Consider the following 21717-nt stretch of genomic DNA (forward strand, 5'->3'; position numbering starts at 1 on the left):
TGTTGTATGTGTGTAGGTTATGAACTCAGAAAGGGGGCCATGGAAGGGGTTTAAGAGACCTTTGTGGATATAGAGAGGCTCATGGCATATATGCAATAGGAAAGCAGAAGCAGGGAGAAACCGCTAAGAAAGGGAACCAGCTGGAGTGGAGAGACCACATGGGGAGGGGCTCGAGGGAAACAGATCAAAACAGGTATAAAGACACATACATATGAAGATGTTATGAAATCCAATTCTTTGTATGCTAATTTATAAAATTAATTAAGAGAGACAGATGGAATTTTAGCCTAAGAGACAAAATTGCCAAGAGAGCCGAATGGAAATATTTGATTAAAAAAAATACCATCTCAGAAACGCAGAGTTCCTTTGATTAAGCTCACAGGTAGATGTCATACAGCAGGGCGGAGAGTCAGGGAAGCTAAAAGATATGTCAATTAATAAAAAATTTACATTAAAATATAATGAGAATGGAATGTCAGGAGCTACACAAGAAGAGGAAGGGTCAGACGTGAGAAAATGTAAGAAATCACAAAGAGGAAAGGATGCGCTCAGAGTAACATAGGAAGTGAGACCACAGACTCTAGAAGCAGAGGGGCCGCCAAGCACTCCACAGATCGTACAGTGAGACCCAGTTGGGCTGCTGAACATGAAGATCAGCTGTGGGCCGTCAGAGGGTCAAAGAGACCACCATTGCTAACAGACTCAAACAGGGAAACAGAAAGGACATCCCTAAGACAATAAGAGCATGGTTACCCATAGAAAATTAGACCTATCTGAATCGAGGAGGGGCTCTGGAAATGGCAAGAATGAAGGTAAATATAAGAAATAGGTTATCATATAAAGTAAAAATAGTGAGCGTGGTTGTAGGCTTTATGGGGTATACAAGAATGTGTGACACACAGGTATGACACACACCCTTGGTGTCAGAGGGAGGTGTCAGACTTAACCTGTCATTGGACTCTTACATCCTGTGTAAAGCAATATGATATTTGGAAGGCTACCAAGAAACTAACAGCATAGGAAGTAAACTACAGAATTCTATTATTTAAGACACAGGGAGAGTAGGAAGAATCCCTCTACATGTGTAAGTGCACATACATGCACTTAAAAGGGGCTACACACATGCCAGCCCAAAGATTCCCTTGTCACTCTTGTGAGGCTGGCAGATGTCTTATGCATTCTAGAAACAATAGCTGTGGATATTGGACACGGTGGGAAAGCGGGTGCATCTTAACACACCTCAACCTACCCCAACCTGCCCCACCAGCATCCCTCTGTCTTAGCTCCCACCATCTGCGTCTTTACTCAGTCAGGCACGAATCAGTCTGATCTGCTCAGCAACATCCCTCCTATCTGAGCATTGAGGGAAACTGCTAGCCCAGATAGCTACTGAACTTAAACATATTTTGCTGCTACCTTTTTCTTTTAATGCCTGAAATTTACTGTAGGCGAAGATCTGTTATGTATGATAAGAAATCTAGATTAAAATACAGAGAAATAAACTCACACTAGCTAGAGTTTTTGATCTGATGGAATTTGTCTTTGGGACAGTGATTTGCCAGGTAAATGGAGATGACCTTGAACTCTTTAATCTCCTACCTGCCTCCCAAGTGCTGGGATTACAGGAGTGGCCCACAAAGCAGGCTTGATAGGAATTTTGTACAAACCAAAGCAGATTTTGCTTTAGTATGAATTAACATATTAATAGAATGCTTTTATGGCTTTTACCAAAGATTATTTTTTTATGCATTCAAAATGTTACAGAATCCATTAGCATTTGACAATGTATTTTAACAGACAAGGACATCAGGAATTATTCCGTCTAATGGCAAGGTGAGAAAAAACTCAGGGTGGTTAAGTCACTTATGGAGTTGGACCTGGCCGAGATCTACATCTCCCGATTCCCAGGTGTTGCTCTTTCCTTTTCACCAAACCCTTTGGGACTCCTTAAAAGCCACTTTCATCACCAGCACATTAGTACCTTACTTAACCTTTCCATAAGATTATTCAATGTAATTACAGCTCAACCTGAAAGTAAACCTACCCAACGTCTTTCTTTCTCTGTCATTTACTTCTCAATTATTTCTACATATGGTGGCCACACACACACACAAGTCAAACTTAGGTACACACATATGCTTTATGCACAACGAAGAAAATTGACTACATAAATATTTACATAAAATACCAACATTATCTGAATGACTATTTAGAATTTTTAGAAAACATGTTTCAGTATGGGTGAACTTCATTATTTCAGATTTCTGGGTCTATTAGCTGGTCAAATGCTTAACAAAACACAGACGACGGCTGCTTCCCTGTTGGGAGAGTCTGCAGCAGCTTTTACACCGGGCTTGCTGGCCCTCTGCTCATATACATGCCACCTTGATTTTCAGACAGAACTGTTAAGGCGTCAAACTATGAAACTGGAATTAAGGTCCTGACTTGGTAGGTTGTATTTTGCCTCCTCCTTCTCAGTGGTGGGGGTGGGGGGACAGCAATCAACAGAATGCAATATGTCTCATGCACTGGATTATTTCCTAGGATAGTCTACAATGACAGGTTTTTAAATTTTCTTTTCTTCTTCTTTAAAAAGAGATTTCATTTTATTTTCGCCATGCTTATGTGTGTCTGTGACTGTTTGCCCACAGGAATGCAGGTGCCTGAAGAGGTTGGAGGCATTGGACCTTCTGAGAGGGGCTGGAGTCACAGGCAGTCCTAAGCTGCAGGACGTGGGTGCTGGGAATTGAGCCTGGGTCCCTCTGAAAGAGCAGTGATGCTCTTAACCACGGAACCATTCCTCCATCCATAAATTTATCTGTTATTATTGTGTGTGTGTGTGTGTGTGAGAGAGAGATGGGTATGTCGATGATTGTGTGCCATGCAAGGAGTGAGATTTTTTTCCCCACCTTTATGCAAGTTGCAGGACTCAAAACCTAGGCTGCAAGACTTGCATGGCCAGCACCTTCACCTGCTGAGTCAGCTTACAGCACATGACCACTACTTAAATTAAGGTAATTGCACACCCCTCCCCCAGTAAGTACCTGTACTATCTTTCCTAAACTCTAAAACTGTTTTAGAAATATAAAGATTGTTAACAATGAGTTTGGGGCAGAAAAGAAACTTTATCCTGGTTGTAACTTTATCCTGGGTGTTCCTTACACATCTAATTAAAAGCACAATTTCCCTAGAGCGAGAACAGGTCCAACACCATATCTTCTAGATGGAGGGAATGTGCCTTGTCCTGTGGGATCTTCTGTGCACATCCGTGTGATAGACAAATACCTGTCTCCATCACAGGGCTGTCAAGAAGATATAATTTGTGGTGGTGCACACCTTTATTTCTAGCACTTGAGAGGAGGAGGAAGGCGGGCCTCTATAGCTCAAGAATAGCTTGGTCTATAGAATGAGTTTGGGGTCACTCGGGGCTACAGAGTGCAACACTGCTTAAAAAAGAAAGAAAAGAAGGAAGGAAGAGAGAAAGAAGAGAGTCATGTAAAACAGGAGGAAGGAAATTAAAAGACATTCCTTTTTTTTTATCTCATTTAATACAAGATGACCATAGAAAGAGATATATCAATTTATACTCATTTCAGATTAATTTGTTTGCCTGACCCCCCAGGTTCATACTTCCTTCACTAGACTGCAAGCTGTATTCTGACCTCCATGTGTGTGCTGGGAGCATGCATGGGGTACATGCCTGAAGGCACTTGTGCACACGCACACAACTGAATGCAATAAAAGAAATAAAAAAGAATGGTGCTTGGCTTTTAAGAAATGTAAGTGCTATTCAGGACTCTTCGTTATTATAAAGACAGCAAACAAAGCATACGAAATGGTTGCTTCTCTCAAGGATACTGTTCTGGGTGTTAGTTCCATCCCAAGCCCCCTCCCTTGGACGTTGCCTCAGCTCAGACTCCGCCCCTGAGAAAGCCCACCAAACCGATGACCCCTCCCCAGAGATGCTCAAGACCACTCCCACAGGGTATTTAAATTGCCCCCAGAGAAAAAACACGTGGTTTTTCAGTCTTCCCTTCCTGTCTCTTCTCTGGGGGGGGGGGGGGGGAGGAGGGAGAGCTGGAAAGTCATCCAGGAGCATTTGTATCCATTAAACCTGAGTTTTTTCAAATTTGGTTTGATTTGATCTGATTTGGATTACTGTGTCAGCAGAGAGGTTTATCGGGCTTATCGGGGTGCAAAAACTTTTCATCTGGAAGTCCCACCAAGGGGCTGTTTCTCCTACTGACCAGGGGCCACGTGGTGGGGAAATACCCTTCTCTCCCGCACCTGCTCTCCACCAGGTCAAGACCGGCTTCAACTTTCCAAGTCATTGCCTTAGAGGCCCAGGGACTCCTGCAATTTTTGGGGTGTCCTGCCAGAGACGCAATCTTGCCAGGCTCCCAACCTGCTACTGGGACAAGGACCTGCCTTGTCCTGTGGGATCTCTTTTTCAGAAGACGTTCTGTTCAAGAGCATTTTCCACCCCTCTCCCACCCATGTTTTGACCTATAGCCTGACACAGTGGATACGTTGCACTAGGTTTCGGGTCCCAACATAGATTTGCAAAATGAATACCTGAAATTCAAAGCTAGATCCCCAAATGCCCTTGGACTGCCTTTTACAAAATCTTCTTAAATTGGGGCTATCTGATACCATACGTCCTTAACACCTACAAATTTTTGCGGGCATGGGGTCAAGTAAACAAAACTCCCACATGCCCATGGTTTCTGGATACTGGTGCTTCCGTCCTTCCCTCAGTGGCCAGTGTCTCACAGCACTGGTCTTGGTTTCTAGGCCTATCTGGAAATTGGGATCCTAAAAGTTCCGCCCTGACCATGCTGCTCGAGACACTGGCCGCTGCCAGCCTCTCCTCCTTTCAGCTTCTCTTTGTGTTGGTTGTTTGTGTGTGTCTCTGCATCCTGTCCCTCATTCCTGGCATGTGATCTGGTCACACTGGGATTCTCCCTGCAATGGATCCAGTCCCCCTGTCCTTCCTCTTTGTATGACATAGCTGTTCTATCCTGGTGTCTCTGTGTTCCCTTACAGAACTTGCTGATCCGGTCCTCAGTGGGATCACCTGTATGCTCACCTGGCTCCTGCAGCCTACTTTAGGATTTTAAAGTTGGTCAGCTGATAGAGTTTCTTGGGAAAAGTTTTGCTCATCTGTCTGCTAATATGTATGTGTTAACAATGTGGTGAGGGTGTGCTTGTTTTGTGTCTATGTGTGCTTGTTTTAAAATCTGGAAAACTTGCAACTTCAGATTACAACAGCTCTGAAAAAAAAAAACAAAAACAAACCACAAACACGTGAATAGTCATAATTTTGGTTGAGGCCAAAGTGGAAACCTCAGTGCCATCTTTAATAAAGGTACCCACATGCGCTAGCCCTACCAAGGAGACATTCAGCAAGACTACGCTGTTGTGAACGAAGCAGAGAAACCTGGGACACAGGGCTGAGGAGCGACAGACACCACACCGGAGGTACAGATGGTAACTAACAGGATACACATGCTATTCCTTGGTAGGAAGGTGTGGGATCCATGCTGTTAATGTCAGAGATGGGCAAGAAAGAGCCCCCTCTGCTGAGGAATGCCTAACTGCTTCCTCTCTCCCTGCTTTCCCACAGAAACCCAACAGAGGAGGCAGCCAAGTTCAGTTCAGACCACCTCCAAGCACGTACAGGTGACTCCCAACCTTGCTCTGACGATGCAGAATTTACGCCGAGTTTAAACTAAACGGAGGAGGACCGATGACTGGAGACAGGTTTCCTCCAAGGGAAGGAGCACGTGGAAGATCCTAACTTCGCTCCAAGTCCCTCTCCTCCCTGACTTCACAGATGGCTGGACTTTTGTGTAGCTAGCTTAGTAGCTTCCAAAGTATCAGCAGTGGTAAATGACATACCCCTCAGCAGTTTTGTTTTACCCACTAAGTGCACAGTTGAGTGGCCTTACATAATGCACACCGCGGAACCACTGATCTCCAGGGCTCTTTGCAACTTGAAAAGTGGAACCCTACCTAAGAAGAAATCCTTCATGGTTCATACTGCCTCTGTCCCTGTTTCTGTCTGTCCTGGGGATGTCACGGAGGTGATCACTCACTGTTCGTTTTACTGGGACGGGCTCACTTCACTGAGCAGAGTTCTCTTGCGTTACATGTGGGTTGCAGCATGAGTCAGGGTTTCCTTACTTTTCTTGAAGCTGAGTGGCAGTCTAAATGCATGTACAGGCCACCTCCTGCTGATCTGTGCACCTGCTGCTGGACCCCAGGGTCTTCCGCCTCTGGGTTTTCCTGAATAGCCTGCTAGAAATTCAGGGGGACAATTTCCCCTGACAATGATTTTGTTTGCAGGGTTGGGGTGGCCATATACCCAGAAATGGAATTAAAAGCGCCTACATTAATTCTGCTGAACAAACTCTCTTTTCATGGTGGCCAGATGGTTTTTACTTTCCAACCGTGTATACAAGAGCACCCTGGTCTCTAAACTCATGCAAATGCTTGTCTTAGCTAACAGCTGCCGCCTTAATAGACGTTCAATATGCAATTTCAATTCTTTGTTACTTTTGTTGTCTAGAATAGTGGTTCTCAACCTTCCTAATGTTGCGACCCTTTAATACAGTTCTCACGTTGTGGTGACCCCTGAACATAAAATTATTTAGTTGCTACTTCATAACCATAATTTTGCTAGGGCTATGTGAATTGTAATGTAAATATCTGCTCTGTAGGCCCTTGTGAAAGGGTCATTCGACCCCCAAGGAGTCATGACTCACAGGTTGAGAACCACTGTTTTAGAGGCTTGCTTTCATTCTCTGTAGACCAAGCTGGCCTGGAACTCATGGTGATTTTCCTGTCTTAGCCTTCCAGGGTCAAGATTACAGGTGCCAGCCACTATGCCTACCTCTATGCTTTTAAAATATATGTACATTCAAACTGCGTTTCAGTTATTCCATGAAACATGAGCAATTGGGGGAAGACGGGAAGAAGGGTAGGAAGAAGTTCCTACTCTGGGCTAAGAGCTGTTAGCAGTTCATGCTTGCCAGGGAGGGAGGGTTAGTTTGCTTTAGGAGCGTGCATTCTCTAAGGTTGCCCATGCTCCAGTGGGTGTCCCCGTACCCAAGCATATCCAGGCAGCTCTAACTGGACTCAGTGTGGTACAAGAACAAACAGATGTGTGAGGATGTGAACTTGGAGTGGGGAGGAGGATGTGTGGGGACAGTTCTGGGGAAACTGAAGGGGAGGGGTAGTATATGATCAAAAGACATTGTACAATGTATGACATTCTCAAGTCCCAGGTAAATGAAACTAACAAAAAAGAGAAAAAAGAGCTTTTAACTCTTATTATTAAAAGTGAGGTCGGGAGAGCACTGAAGAATGAAATAGTAAACTGGGGCCTGGAGAGATGACTTGGCCGTGACCAACACTGGTTGCTCTTTCAGAGGACCCAGGTTTGGATCCCAGTTTCCTTATGGTGGTTCACAATCATTTATTACTCCAGTTTCAGAGGATCTACACTTTCTTCTGGTTTCCACAGACACCAGGTATGCAGCTACTGCCGGTACCCAGAGCCTCATCCTCAGCTTTCAGGCATTGCTACAGCACACTGTGCCCTGTGCAGACTCTCCTCCAGCCCAGTGGACACCCTAGCTCTGATGGTCTAGAACTGAGGTCATGTGACTTGAGAAAAACAACATGAGTTCAGATCCCTACCCTGCCACTTTACTTCTGGTTGGACTAGAACGAGCAATCCCTTGGGTACAACTTGTTCCTCAGTTAAAACATTTATTCTTATGGGTTTCCAAGGAAATGCTCCATATGCGTGCCCTTTGTAAGCTGTAAAATACAGTGTAAACTTGGGTTCATATTAAGGTGCTGTAAACATTAAGGTAATGTTATGAACCACTTTTTTATTTTTAAAAAAAGATTTTAAAAGATTTCTAGGCTGCAGCTTTGGGCAACGTGTAGATAAAGATTCTCTCAGCCTGACCTTCGCAAATACTTCCTAATCCTGTCTGATGAGGAGAATCATGGGACATGCTTGTTAAAAACTTGATAGCAAAGTGCCCAATGTGGACTTCATGAGTCAGCAAGAGGTCTTCACTTAGGAACTATTAGGAAATTTATTTTCAATCTCAGGCTTCACTGGGCCTCATTCCTTGTAGCGACATGTAGCCTGCCTTGCATGTCTTGCCAAAAATGTATGTTCTGTGCCTTTGTTATGAGGTCATCAGATTTCTGACTATCGAGGGTTCATTCCAAAGCATGATTTACCAAAGAATCAAAGATGGATTTAATTCATCCTGTACCCGGACACTGGCAGAGAACAAAGTGCCAGTCATAAGGAGAAAATGGTTTCTCTAGGATGGCTTGAAGTATGTGCCAAGTCTACGCTCAGTCACACATGGGGTCTCTAGTGTCAGAATCTTCCATTGCCGTGTGTGTGTGTGTGTGTGTGTACGTGTAAATGCCAGAGGTTGGCATCAGCTATCTTCTTCAAGACTTTACTTTTGAGTCAGGGTCTCTCCCTTAGTGTAGAGCTCACTACCTTGGCTGGGCTGGCTGGTTGGCTATTGAGTTCCCGAGATCCTTCTATTTCTCCATTGTCTTCTCCAGTGCCAGGGCTGGAGACGAGCATTGCCATGTCTGGCCTTTTACGTGGTTTCTGGGGTCCAAACTTGTGCCCTCAAGCTTACACAGAAGGCACCTTCCTGGCTATGCCATCTTCCCAGCCCCCTACATCACCATTTCTTATCCCAACGTTCTTTAGAGTCAGGCACCCACAGTTACTTCCTAGCATCTCAGTGTAAGATGGAAGTCACCATCATCACTCATGGCCTACCTACTAAGAGCTGTAAGTGGAATACGGTGAGGGACGCTCACTGCTGCACCTGTTGTTCAACAGCAGAGGAACCTAGGTTGGTTGGAATTCTATGTGAGTTTCTTCCCCCTCTTTTCAAAGTCCCTGTAGTGAGAACTGAGATACTGTCATGGGCTATTTGGTGTCCCACTAAAAGAAGCAATCTTACGGTGAGCACCAATTTTTAGACCCTCCCTCTGCCTGCCCTGGGATGTGGTCCTGCTCCATTGCCTGGTTATGTATAGGTGCTTGGTTCAGTGTGTTTGGGCAAGTGTGTTACGGACATTGGACTACTGGGTGTGTGGTGTACAGTGGACCCTCCTAAGCACAGCAGCTGAGCCACTCAGGATCTCTCTGGTCACATGCCAGGCACCGTGAAAACCAAAAATGCCTCCAGGGTGCAAAAGATCAAAGTATATTATATATAAGCCCGGAAATAGCATAATGAAGCCCTTTGTTATGTATAATACATGTTAATAATGAACCAAAGTCCTCTATCAATTTCCAAACCTTCTGAGGAGAATGATGCTCCCTTTCCCCTTCAGAGGTTCTGGGAGAATTGTGGCGAGGGATAATGCTAAGCAGACCACAGGGCCAGGGTTGGTCATGCCTCACTCACAGCCCCTTCCCACAGGTGACCGGGAACAGCAAGAGCTCCCATCCAAGCCTGACTTCCCTTTCACACACCTCACAATGTCCAGGGAACACTTCTATCTCAGCTTCTCCATGTTGACCAGCAACGACTCCCTTCTCTCTGCAGGCCCCTGGCCAGTGCCCTCAGCCTGGCTGCCATGGCTCTGATGGGCCCTGCCATTCCTCTCCAGCGTCCTTAACATCTGCATTTGAGCTCAGCCTCTGTGGCTTTGCTTCTTTAGGTTTTAACACCGTTTGGTGTTGTGACTCGAACTGCATACACTAGCATGTGTGTGCACTACATCAGAGCTCTTCCGTATCTGGGCTGACTCCAATACCCTCATTTCTACTGATATGCCATGTCACTAGGCTTTCAACTACACTAACCTGCGCAGGTCTCCTGTCTGAACCTGTCTTCACAGACTCTCTTGCTTCCAGGCAGAAGAACCGAGCCAAAGATCATGCACCCATCCAGAGGCACTCACCCCGAGACTCTGGCTTTTGCAAAGGGCTAACCTCTTCCCCTTATGGTCTCCCTGCCCTTCTGTGTTCCTCAAACTACTAGTGGAAGAGTCCTTTCCCCCTAGTCTCCAGGGAGGTGCCTGCAGCGGTAGAAGAGATTATGAGGGCACATCTGAGCAATCCGAAAGTACTATCTGAGAACAGCCAGTGTGGGAAATGTGCTGGAATGTTCAGCAGGGGGTCAGGCTAGGTCATGGCAGCCCAGTGCAGCTCCTTCCTCGAGCTAACTGGTGGAAAGAAAAATTACAAAGCTAGAGAGTCTTTTTTTTTTTTAAGTACAAATGAGGAAAGACAAGCTCCGCTGACTCCGGCCTTAATAGAACTTTTGATTTGCAGGATTTTGAAATGGATTTATTCAGGTCATCGAGAAACACTCTTAGCGAATGGACTGAAGTCGAGGGGAAATGGGAGAGGAAGAGGTGCCTTGTGGCTTTCTGTCATTTCTTCGCTCATTATTGGAGTTCTTCCTTCCCTAAGCTATGACATACGACTAACTTCTTTTTTTTTATTGAAGATTTATTTTATTTTTATCACGTGTGTCTCTATGACTGTGGGTGCCGAGGAGGCCAGAGAAGGCAGGGGATCCCCTGGAGCCTCAGTCGTGATCTGCCTGGCAGGGGTACTGGGAACTGAACCCCAGTCCTCTCTAAGATCAGCCTGTGTGCCACACTGCTGAGCCATCTCTCCAGCTCCCTGAATCACTTCTTGGAGGTTGACCTTGTACTGACCTGAACCACAGCAAACTGTACCCCAGTACATTCTGGAAGTGGCATTTCTGACTATTAGAAATACTTCAGAGGGCTGCGACCATGCTACCTACTGGGCATGTGCCATGCTCTCGAGGGAAGTCTGTCTTAGAGTGAGTGAGTTCTTCCCTGATGACAGAGACAGCCACCGCCATAAAGACATCAGGAGCTCTTGTCCCGTTAATGGCCACACATCACAAGCATGATAGACATGGACTATTTTCTTCAGTTGCTGTGATGTCACCATGTATCAAAAAACTCTCAGTGTATCCACCGAGTCTATAACAATGCTACCACCAGCAAGAGCAGGAAGGGTTAACTGCAAGGCCCTATGGGAATCTAGTAATGTGACTTTTGACTTTCGTGTGATCTACTTAGCCATAAAACTCTATGCCCTGTGGTGAAAGGAGGAGGACAAACCCAAAGGCATCTCCATCACTGTCAGACAAGATGACTGGGTAATGAGGAAGGGCCTGTGTTTGATAGACAGCTCTATTAGTTGTTGAAAAACTAAATGGCTGGATTTGGTGGAGCACACCTTTAATCCCAGCACTTGGGAGACAGAGACAGGCAGATCTCTGCGAGTTTAAGACCTGTCTAATTTATATAATGAGACCCAGTCAGCCAGAACTACATAATAAGGCCCTGTTTCAAAACGAAACAAAATATACAAACAAACAAAAAAACAAACAAAACTCCAAAAATTGTAGGGCAGAAAGGGAAGAGTGGTACATGCCATTGATTCAATTTCTTTGGAAACTGAGGCAGGAGAACCACAAGTTTGAGGGCAGCCTAGAATACACAGTGAACCCTTGTCTCCCAAAACGAAGAAGGCCTGGTGATGAAGGGACCCACCCCAGACCATGACAGTGACCAGTGTAACAGTGAGGGACAATCCACCGAGGTCCCACAGGTTCCCGCTCTTTGCTTCACTCTGCCTACTAAGAAACTCACCTCTCGGGGTGAGGAACAAATGAGCCTCACACTACATGGAAAGACAGCAATGCAGCTCAAGCAGAGGACTAAATCCACGACAAGTATATTTCTTAAAAGAGAACACGCAGGAGATTCTCCAAGGATGTGGGATTTGGAGAAAGGTGGAGATGGCATGCAAGTTTTAAGAATAATCTATACAATCCTAGGTTCCCCTACCTACCCTAACACATGGTCCCTCCGAGATAGAAGCGATAGTATAACCATGGCAACAAGGGTTTGGTGGATGTAGGGACGATGTGGGGTGGCCGGGTCCCTGGGACTCACATCCTTTGGCCAACATTCTCAAATCCTCATTTTCATTTTAATGGTTTTCAACATTGTGATGTGGCAGAGTCTATATTTGGAGGTAAATCTATTTGAAGAACAGTTGTGTCTATAAGGATAAACATGCAAAGAAGTAGAGGTTACGGGTGACTTTTTACTGCCTTTTATTTGATTAAAAAATAAACTGTATGTTGAGGGAAATGCATTCCAAAGCTGTGCAAGTGAAGATTTCTGTTCCACAAACCAAAGTGTAGTCTCCTGAGTCCTGAACCCCTAAAGCAGACAATAGGGAGTCGGCCATAGTCCTAATTGGGGTGTGCTGATGTCCCTTTACACACCCTCTGCAGGTTGCCTAAACTGTGCCCTCATGGCCCAAGTCTGAGGTCCTGATGCCAGCATCCATGACATGGTAGGCCTGTCTTCCAAGGCTATCTACACGTGTGAGCCACGTGATGTTCAGAGCATCTTGTCCTTCACTAAATCCATGCAGTGAACGTCTTGAGGAACTCTACAGACTCTCATGGCCCCCTTCCTCCCTTGGTGCAGCTGACTTTGTTTGGGGAGCGGCTCATAAGTCCAAACACGGTTCAGTTGAAGCAACGGGAGTTTGGTGAGCCGGGAAAGAACTGGGCTTGAGAACGTACGTAATGGGTAAGGAAACCCAGAAGTCATGTCTTTATTGTTTCTCGAATTTTGTAAGTTTATCCTGAGTCTCTCCTGGGGCCAGGTGCTGAGCTGTCAACTCTATAGACTCCACAATGGAAAACAGGAAACAGACTGGCCCTTGAGGAATTCAAACCTCCCGTGTTTCCCACAGGGTATGGGAGAGGGCTCTTCATGTCCTTTATTGCATTTCAGCCCTCACAGACTTCTGAGCTATTAAGTCTAAAAGCCTAATGTGGAAGAAGGAAGTTAGCACACGCTTTATTAATTAGAGGTTTAAAACCACTGTTCCCATAAATTCTACCTGAGAGAAAAGGAAGAAAACGGGGGCTTCTTGATGCTGTTCACCCTTACAGCTAGCACTCTGGCTGAATGGAATGTTGCAGAACCTTCTGGTGAACCATTGGCAGGCTGTATGCCAAAGGTGCCTGGTCACGGCAGGGAGACAAAAGGCTCTCTGGCCATAGAAACATCCTGCCCTCTTGTTTTCAGAATGGTTTTCGGGAATAAATGGCTTTTTATCTGCAAAAAGCTGTGGCCATAAGAAGCACACTCACTGGGCATAGTGAGTTCTGCCCTGGAGGGCTGAGATGATGAAGCTCATGCAAAAGTCAACAGCCCTGAGGCCCATGTGGGATACATCTGCCAAGTAGAGAGACGCTATGGACAGCAGTGATCTCTAAAGCACAGGACTGTAGATAATACAGCATAGAGAGCAAACAAAGTGCAAAATGGACAAAAATCAGTCAACACGACGTTTAAAGACTAGGAAGAGTGCAAGCCTACAGGGCCGGTAGTGAACAGCTTCCCAGAGAGGCAGGTGACATTCAGAGGTCAATGTGTCATCCTCAGGAAGGCAGGCCTGTGATGTGGGGGTGGGGATGGGGATGGAAGCTTTGTTCCCATCTTCTCTGACAGCCCCAACGTGTTACATATCTGTGCTGTGGAATACACGAGCCTCTTGCCATAGGCAAGTGTTGAATGTTCTCGAGGAGTAGAGGACATGAACTGCTAAGAGTGCCTTAGCATCTAGCCCTAACTGGCTGGAGCTGGATCTCTGCCTGGCTCTACTCAGCCCAAGGGATATGCATTTGAAATTCAGTATAAACTAAAATTAGCCATGCTCATGAATGGCTCTGGCAGCCCAGGTGTGCAGAAAACAGCTCTGGATTCTTGCTTGGGCTTTAAGGTTCCTCAAATAATGAAGAGGAGATGTATCACAGGACCCAGCTATAACACTGCTGCATTTATGAACAGATGAACAGGGTTCCAATATCATGGTGTTTATGAGCAGGACTCGGCATATCACAGAGATTCTTGCACATGGATGTTTACTGCTAATATTTACAATGTATTATATATACATGCATATGTATGCAGATGTATGTATGAAGTTGTCAAAAATTGAATTAATAAAATGTGTAAAATAAAAGTATTTATATATTTATATACCCACATTCCATGGATACATCTACATATATTAAAGGTTGAAGTCTGCATTTGTTATATTATTTAATTCCCCAATTCATCAAACACTTTCCTTTTCTCGTCCATCCTTCTAGAGCTACTCTGTCTGTTTTAATCCGTAAACCACCTGGAATCTTCTAGAGCAAATCTCTAACTCTTTCAGGGGTCAGACCAGGAAGCGCTAAGCCCCACAGCATCTGAATCTCCTGCAATCGACAGGAGGGACTTGATGAATATCCACTTAATGCCATTTGGCCTTTCATCACCCCAGTGCATAAGTGCTCCTCCCTGGAATGACAGTCCGTAAGGCCTCTGGAGTGTCTCCATTACCATCTCTTCCCCAGGAGAGGGAGGATTTGCTATGAGAGCAAGGGTCATGCATCAGTTCTGATGCTGTCAAAGCTGTCATGCTGACTCTGTTCAGGCTGCAAGATGCTGACAGGGCACGGCAGCAGCTAGCAGCTCTCCTGTAGGGGACCTGGGGGTGGGGTGGGCTAGCTGTTATAGATCATACAGAGGGGAAGTGCGAAGCTGTCGGCTGGGGTTGTTTTTTTAACACAGGGCAGCGTCACAAGGCAGAAATCAAAACCAATGAAATGCAAGTCTGGGGGATGTGATGAGGGATAGGGGTGTGTCTGACCCTCGAGGGGTCAGAATCGCTCCTTAGGAGTACATCGGCGCTTCCTTGGTTATACTGATTTTTTTTCTGTCCCCTTTCTGTTTCAGAACCATCTACATCTGCAGGTGCTGTCCCAGCTCCAATTTGCCAGGACTTTCCCTAGTAGTACCCATTCTCTGTGTCCCTCTCCAGCCTACAGTGCTGCCCACAGCCACCAGCCTAAATCTTCAAAGGTTCAATCCTCTACTATACCCAGTCACAGGAAGAAAACAGAACCCTAATCTCTCTCCCTAAAGACCAAGAGAACTTCTGCGCCTTGGATTTTACCCATAAATGTCTCCTACACCACTGTCCACACCTCCTCCTCAATCTGTGATTTGTGGTTATAATTGCAGCCGGTTCTTAGCCAATGAAACCAAACGTTCCCCCTTTATTGTTCTGAGCAGAATGTAACCCTAGCTGCAACTTTTACCCTGCTTCATTCCAGAGGGAACCATGAGTGACTATGCCTCTGAATTTAGGCAGGAAGAGACCCTTGTACACTACCTTAGTAAAACGAGCATCTGCTAATGATGACATTACTAGGAATTTGGGACATAAGATGGGCAAGCTTTTTTTATTGTCTTCCCTGACACGCTAAAGCCAGTCATCCATCACAGCCAACAAAGAGAACCAGAGGCTGCTGGGAGTTAACAAGAGTGGCAGGCTCTTATAAATAATATATAATGCAACTGCACTACAGCCTTCGCCATACAGTGTGGAGTGGCCTCGTCAATTGGTTTTAGGCTGAGGAGGATGGTTTTTTTTTTTTTTTGATTCAGCAAAAAGCAGTGAGTGGGCATATTTTATACCAACACAAGTATAATTATTTGGCATCACTTCGGTGATGCATGTGAGGTTAACACATAGGCCTGAGGTTCTCATTGATCTCTAATCAATAAAGGATCATTGCTCATAATGAGCACAGTCATTGTTGGGAGGGGAAATGGATACACTTGAGCCGTCTACAGGAGTGTGACAGGACTGCCATTTTCTCCTCATTTGTTTACTGTTTTCCTCAAATCTAAACTTATTTTCAGCAGCAAGGAACAATTTCTCAATGATTGGCAGAGGCCCACTTCAAAGTCATCCTGACTTGGATTTTCCTAAAGTCCTAATTAGAAGATCAGGCTTAATGAGGTTTTGACTGTGCTGTGAATTATACTAATGAACCCAGAAATGGTCTTTGGTGTTAACATCGTCTTAAAGAAGCTCTCTGAGTTGTCCTTTGGAGAGTTTATGTTGGCCTTGGAGCCAAATGGGGCCACTAGCAGAACTGCAAGCGAGAAGAGGTGACTTTTCTCCACCCACTCAGACTAACAAAGGTTTTCAATAAATAGAAGGTCAGAGTGGAAATCTATGCTGGTGTCACCCAAATGCTCACTATTTTTTCTGAAACTAATGAACCATAAGAAGTCTGGTCAGCTGTTGGGTGGCGGTGGTGCACACCTTTAATCCCAGAGCTCAGGAGGCAGAGGCAGGCAAATCTCTGTGAGTTTGAGGCCAGCCTTGTCTACAGAGCAAGTTCCAGGACCACCAAAGCTGTTACACAGAGTAAACCAGTTTTGAAAAAACAGCTCCCCTGCCCCCCACACACAGAAAGAAGGGCCAACTGCTTTAAGTTAGATAAGGAAGGTGAAGTAAATTATTTCATTTTCTAATTCTGAAATTCTGCCTCCTCTAACCACTAGCTCAAGAGTCAGGGCTAAGCCTACTTGGCCTTTAAAACAGGGATGAATTAAAAGTTTCTTCTTGAGATGGAAAGCCTGGCCTGGCATTTCTTCTTGAGATGGAAAGCCTGGCCTGGCACTGCCCACCTACCAACTATTTTTAAGGTAATTTTATTTTGAGTGCTACACAACTAGTATTGGCCTCCTCACATCCCATCTCACCCCACCCCATCCTTCTTGAAGAAGAGCTTGCCACAAAGAAAATGCCTCGGATGTGCTGTGCTGCTGGGGCAGTGCTCTGGCCAGAACTTTCTGTGACTCCATAGTGAGTTGATAACACTTTATCAAGGCTCTTATTGCATGGTTTCAATTAATTCATCTTACAGACAGTAAACTTAGAACAAACAGGGAATTTCATACATGTCTATAATATATTATGATCACAACCATTCTCTGATTTCCCCCCCTCCAACTTTGTGTGGATCCCTCCAATAAATCCCTCTACCAACTTTACACCTGGTGTGGGAAGTCCTTCTGTATATGTGTTGCTTGTATTGGCTAATAAATGAAGAATCTGCTTAGGCCTATGGGCAGGGCAGGACAGAACAAGGTCCAGATTCCAAGTAGGAATAGAGGAGAAAAGAAGGCGGAGTCAGAAAGACACCACATAGCTGCTGAAGGAGACAAACTCGGGAACTTTACTTGGTAAGCCACAGCTTTGTGACCATACACAGAATAATAGAAACGGTTAATCTAAGATGTAAGAGTTAGTTAATAAGAAACCTGAGCTAATAGGCCAAGCAGTTTCTGTGTGATTATTTTGGGTCTGGGTGGCCGGGAAATGACAAGTACCCTCCACCTACACATACCCCCTTTAAAAACATAACATTGAGTTGCATTAGTGCTCCCTGCACACATAGGTTTGGGGGCCATCCACTGGAATATGGGTAACCCTACAGTGGTCACAGTCTTAGAGAAAAATGACTCTCCTTCCCCAAGTCACCATCAACTGCTAGTATCTCCTCAGTTAAGGGAGGAGTGGGGCCTTGGGAGCAACTCCCACACCCATGCAACTGAATAGTCTTTAACACTTCTAGACTATTTCACATGGAGGACTGCCCATGGTTCTCAGCTTCGGCGATTTCAATTACATGTATCTTCTCTATTAGTGTTTATTATTTGTGATCCATCCCATTGACATTCACTCCCAATCTTGGTTTACCTTCCCTGCCAGGAAATGAGCATGTCTATGTAATACAAGAAATACATTAGGTAAAGTAATACATGCAATTTCTCAATGACTGTAAGGCCATGCCCCAGCCTACTCCTGAGCCTGGGAAATGAGACATCCAAGTCATCTGAGATGCTCTGAAGATGAGACACTTTGCCATGTACTCACCCGTGCGGTGAAGTCCACGGCAGCCGCTCGGTTTAACAGCAACGTGGCCACATTGATATTCCCGTAGTGAGCAGCTATGTGGAGCGGGGTGAAGCCACTCTGTGAAGAAAACACAACGAATGGTCTGTTGATTCCTTCCAGCTCCTCTTACGTGCAGATAAAAAAAAAAAGGGAGCAAAATAAGTCGGGGTCCACATTTCATTCTGCACTAGGCCTTCAGTCAGGGTCAGTGGCTCATAGGGTTTCTAAGGAAACCCAAACTCACCAGCAGAGGGAGAGCCAGGGAAAACCCAGGGATAGAGACTGATCAGTTTAAGGAGTTCACTAACAGACCTGTGGCAAGCCAACATCTCAAACACCCTCTTAGATCACAGCGGTATGGCTTCATTCCTGATACTGTTTAAGGCAGGTGAGAGATGGGCCATGGAATCGTGAAATAAATTCAGTTAACTTTATACAACATAAATTCAGGCTAACCAACTGCAAATCTCAGTCTTAAGGACTAAAGTAACTTGGGGGTGGGCAGAAGTATTAGACCACCAAGGTGATTCCTAAACTAAGGGAGACCACGTTCTACAGAGAATCGAGACGTGTATCTGTTCATTAGGAAAGACCTTCTCAGCAACACAATTTTATGGGTGCTTTTCTTACCATGGTCATTTTACTTCCTTCAAAAATGCCAGACATGCAACGACTCATTTATCTCCCCACCCCCAACTCGTAACCTTAGAAGAAGTGATGCGTGTCTAATTTGTTAGCAAGCTTCTTAGCCATGCTAGCCATCACGGCCTCTCATGGAAGGAAGGTGGGTGAGATTGCACCATTCTGAGTAACTCTTCTGTTGCCGACACCATGGAGGGTAAGTGTCATGCAGAGAACCCTAAAGACCAAGTCCCGGAGGAGTGGAGCGACAGGGGTGTCTGCAGCTTCAGGTACCACCGATAAGCATCCGAAGTATGGGAGGGCTTCGTCTCTATTACAATACTCATAGGGTATTTCGAAGATTCCTAAATCTTCCTTCCCAATGCCAAGTTTAGCTGCAGAAAGCCCTGGCAGTTAACCCGCTGTCTGCTCTGGCACATGCTCCTTCAGGGGGTAGGGGTGGGTGAAGCAGGAATCTAGCCTACAGGAGGCGATGCAGAGAAGGAGGGAGGAGGGGATGAGGCAGCAAACCTAGGAAATGGAAAGCGATGAAGCCGATCCCGATTATAGAAATACGGACAGAGACATATATATACCTCGGTTGCTCTATTCACCACCATCTAGGTTAACACATTGGGAGGCAAAGAGGAGGAAAAAATGAACGGTTAGTTCACTCGGTGACGTGGACTGCGGAAAGCTCATGGCAGCTACGGGATGGAGATGGAAGCTAAGATGGAAGGGGATGGGGTGCAGGGAGAAAGCTAGACCCGACAAAGAACGACCACACAGAGACCTCATCCATGGCCCCGTGTGCCCCATACAGACTTCCAAGCAAGACAATAGGAGTCTTCCGCTGTGGCTCTTTCCCTGCCGCATGCTTCCCACAGCTCAATGGTGCTGGCTGTGCTGCCTAGCCCTGGAGAGATCAACCCTTCACGCTTGCACACTCTCTCGCTAGTGTTTTGTAACTTTGCCCTGACATTTGAGCTGCACTGGCCAACACCTTCCTTTGTGATATGGAAAGGGAAAAAACCATAAATGCATGGAAATCCTTTCCTTTGGAGGTGGCCTCCCTTTGAGCATGCATAAGGCGACATGGACGGCAATTCTCCGGCTTCTCGGGTGGAGGCAGGGAGTGAGCGCATTGACTGATGTAGGCAACGCCTTCTCATTCCTTTCAGTGGAACTATATTTGTTTGGCACGAGCTTGCCACCAGGGAGACCGCATGATCCCGATGGCTGCCTGCCTGACTCAGGATGAGCGTGGAAGGCCGGAGTGGCCGCGCCCTACCTTCGACTCCACATCCGCATTGTTGTCGTTCTGCAGGAGCAGAGCGGCTGCTTTTGTGTCGTCTTTGCGGGCCGCAATGTGGAGGGCTGGGAGACGCACCTTCCCCTTCGTGTCGTTTTCGAGCAGGAGTGACACAACCTGGTCATGGCCTTGCTGCAGAGCCACAGCCAATGGCGTGAAGCCGTCCTGTGAACAGAAGAATCCGTCAAGACTGGCCATGTGGGTACTTGCATCTGATTCCGTTATCAGATCATGAGGCAGCGAACAGAGGGGACTAGGGATCAGTTTTGGTTTAGGATTTTGACGCTAATAACAGATTTAAAAGCACATAAGCATGTACCAATTAGTTATATACTCCTATAATTATATATGTACATATATTCAAATTTAAAAGAAGCAAGCAATTTCTACTGTTTATGAATTTTTCTTCTAAATGGCTACTAATTATACACTAATTGGAAAAAATTAAAAATATGTGAAGGTGCTATATAACAAAATATTATCCAAATATCAGTACACATTAAACAATCTTCATGAAACCATATTCTTAAGTGAAAACTAGACAAAATTTTCAAGGGGGATTTCACATGAGTGGAAACTTTTTTTTTTCTTTCAAGACAGGGTTTCTCTGTAGCTTTGAAGCCTGTCCTGGAACTAGCTCTTGTAGACCAGGCTGGCCTCAAACTCAGAGATCCACCTGCCTCTGCCTCCTCAGTGCTGGGATTAAAGGCGTGCGCCACCACCGCCCAGCAAAACCTTTTTCCTTGATACTTTAAGGTGGGGTTAAATCTTCATTATGACCTAGCTTAGGTCCAGGCAGCAGCATGAATGGCGTTATGGTCATTACCACTTCAAGAAACGCCCACATAATAGGCTTTTGGCTTCCCTAACCGGTGAGGGGAAATGACCCAGCAATCATGCTGAGTCTGACTTCTAACAGTGTGTATTTGCAGGGACAATGTGACATTGTGATTTAGGGACACGGACATACCCATTTCAAATGTCGACTATTTTTATGGTGAGAACATTAGGAATTTACTCTTCCCACAGTTCTGCTCCATACAATGTGCTACGACTAACAATGATCACCATGCTATGCCACGTGAGCCTTCATCCTGGGTGTGACACTCTGACCCCTTTGCCCAACACTTCCCAGGGGTCCCCACTGCGGAGCTGAGGGGGCCTCTGCTTGCAGGAGTTCAGTGCAATGGAATTTCAGGATGCACCCAGGTGTATATGTGCATTCTACATGGTATGTCTGCCCTGCATTGTTTCCTGGGATGGAACAAAGAGGAGGCAGCTATAGACTCCACAAAGTTTTATTAAATCATGTCTGGTGTAGTGCTGCTGCTTAGAGGATGAGTAATATGAGACCAAACACCCCAAGGCTGGAGCACACGGCACTTCTATCATGGTTTCCTTTCTATATACCCAAAGAAACATGAAAAATTATTTTTACTACTGAGCAGACAGGCAAGTTCCTCATCATTTTTTTTTTACTGTGGTCATGATTACTTCTGTCCTCCTCTGGTACAAATAGTTCAATAAAGCATCAGCGAGGCCGAGGAGGAAACTCTGCACTTGAATGCTAATGGCTTGTCTGGTTTTGCAAAGACGTTGCTTTCATCATTCACTCCTTTGCTGGAAGATTGATAAATGCCTCTTGCATTGCCAGCCTGAATACAGATCACCACATTTATATTCAAGGGTGTGCAAAATATGGGACGAAGCCTGTAAGTTCTGCCCAGTTTGTTCCTGTATGGATCCCATCCAGCAGTTTCCCTGCTGTCTGTAGGAATGTGTGGGAATTCCTACTATGACATCTCCCTTCCTGAGATGATCTCTCTCCCCTCTCCATGTTCAAATCTCATCTCTGCTCCCTTCTACGGGATCCAGCTAGCTGTTTCTCTCAACT

The 21717-nt window shown here is 45.5% G+C and overlaps 1 protein-coding gene across 12 annotated transcripts in view; it reads right to left on the reverse strand.

Moving 5' to 3' along the window:
- The window catches only part of Ank3 (ankyrin 3), a 295079-nt gene that overhangs the window by 168958 nt on the left and 104404 nt on the right, over positions 1-21717 (reverse strand). For 8 of the 12 annotated variants that reach the window (XM_041656440.1, XM_041656439.1, XM_041656442.1 and 5 more), the window contains exons 6-7: positions 19803-19988; positions 17870-17968 (exon numbers count right to left, since the gene is read on the reverse strand). In XM_041656440.1, the coding sequence (XP_041512374.1) occupies positions 17870-17968; positions 19803-19988 (285 nt within the window). Of the gene's footprint in view, positions 1-17869; positions 17969-19107; positions 19132-19802; positions 19989-21717 lie in introns of all 12 variants that reach the window. The other 4 variants (XM_041656443.1, XM_041656448.1, XM_041656447.1 and 1 more) reach the window with 1 other exon arrangement.

The sequence above is a fragment of the Microtus oregoni genome, unplaced genomic scaffold (genome assembly GCF_018167655.1).
Source record: "Microtus oregoni isolate MIOR12 unplaced genomic scaffold, Mior012 000007F_ref0000211, whole genome shotgun sequence".
NCBI classification, from domain to species: Eukaryota; Metazoa; Chordata; class Mammalia; order Rodentia; family Cricetidae; genus Microtus; species Microtus oregoni.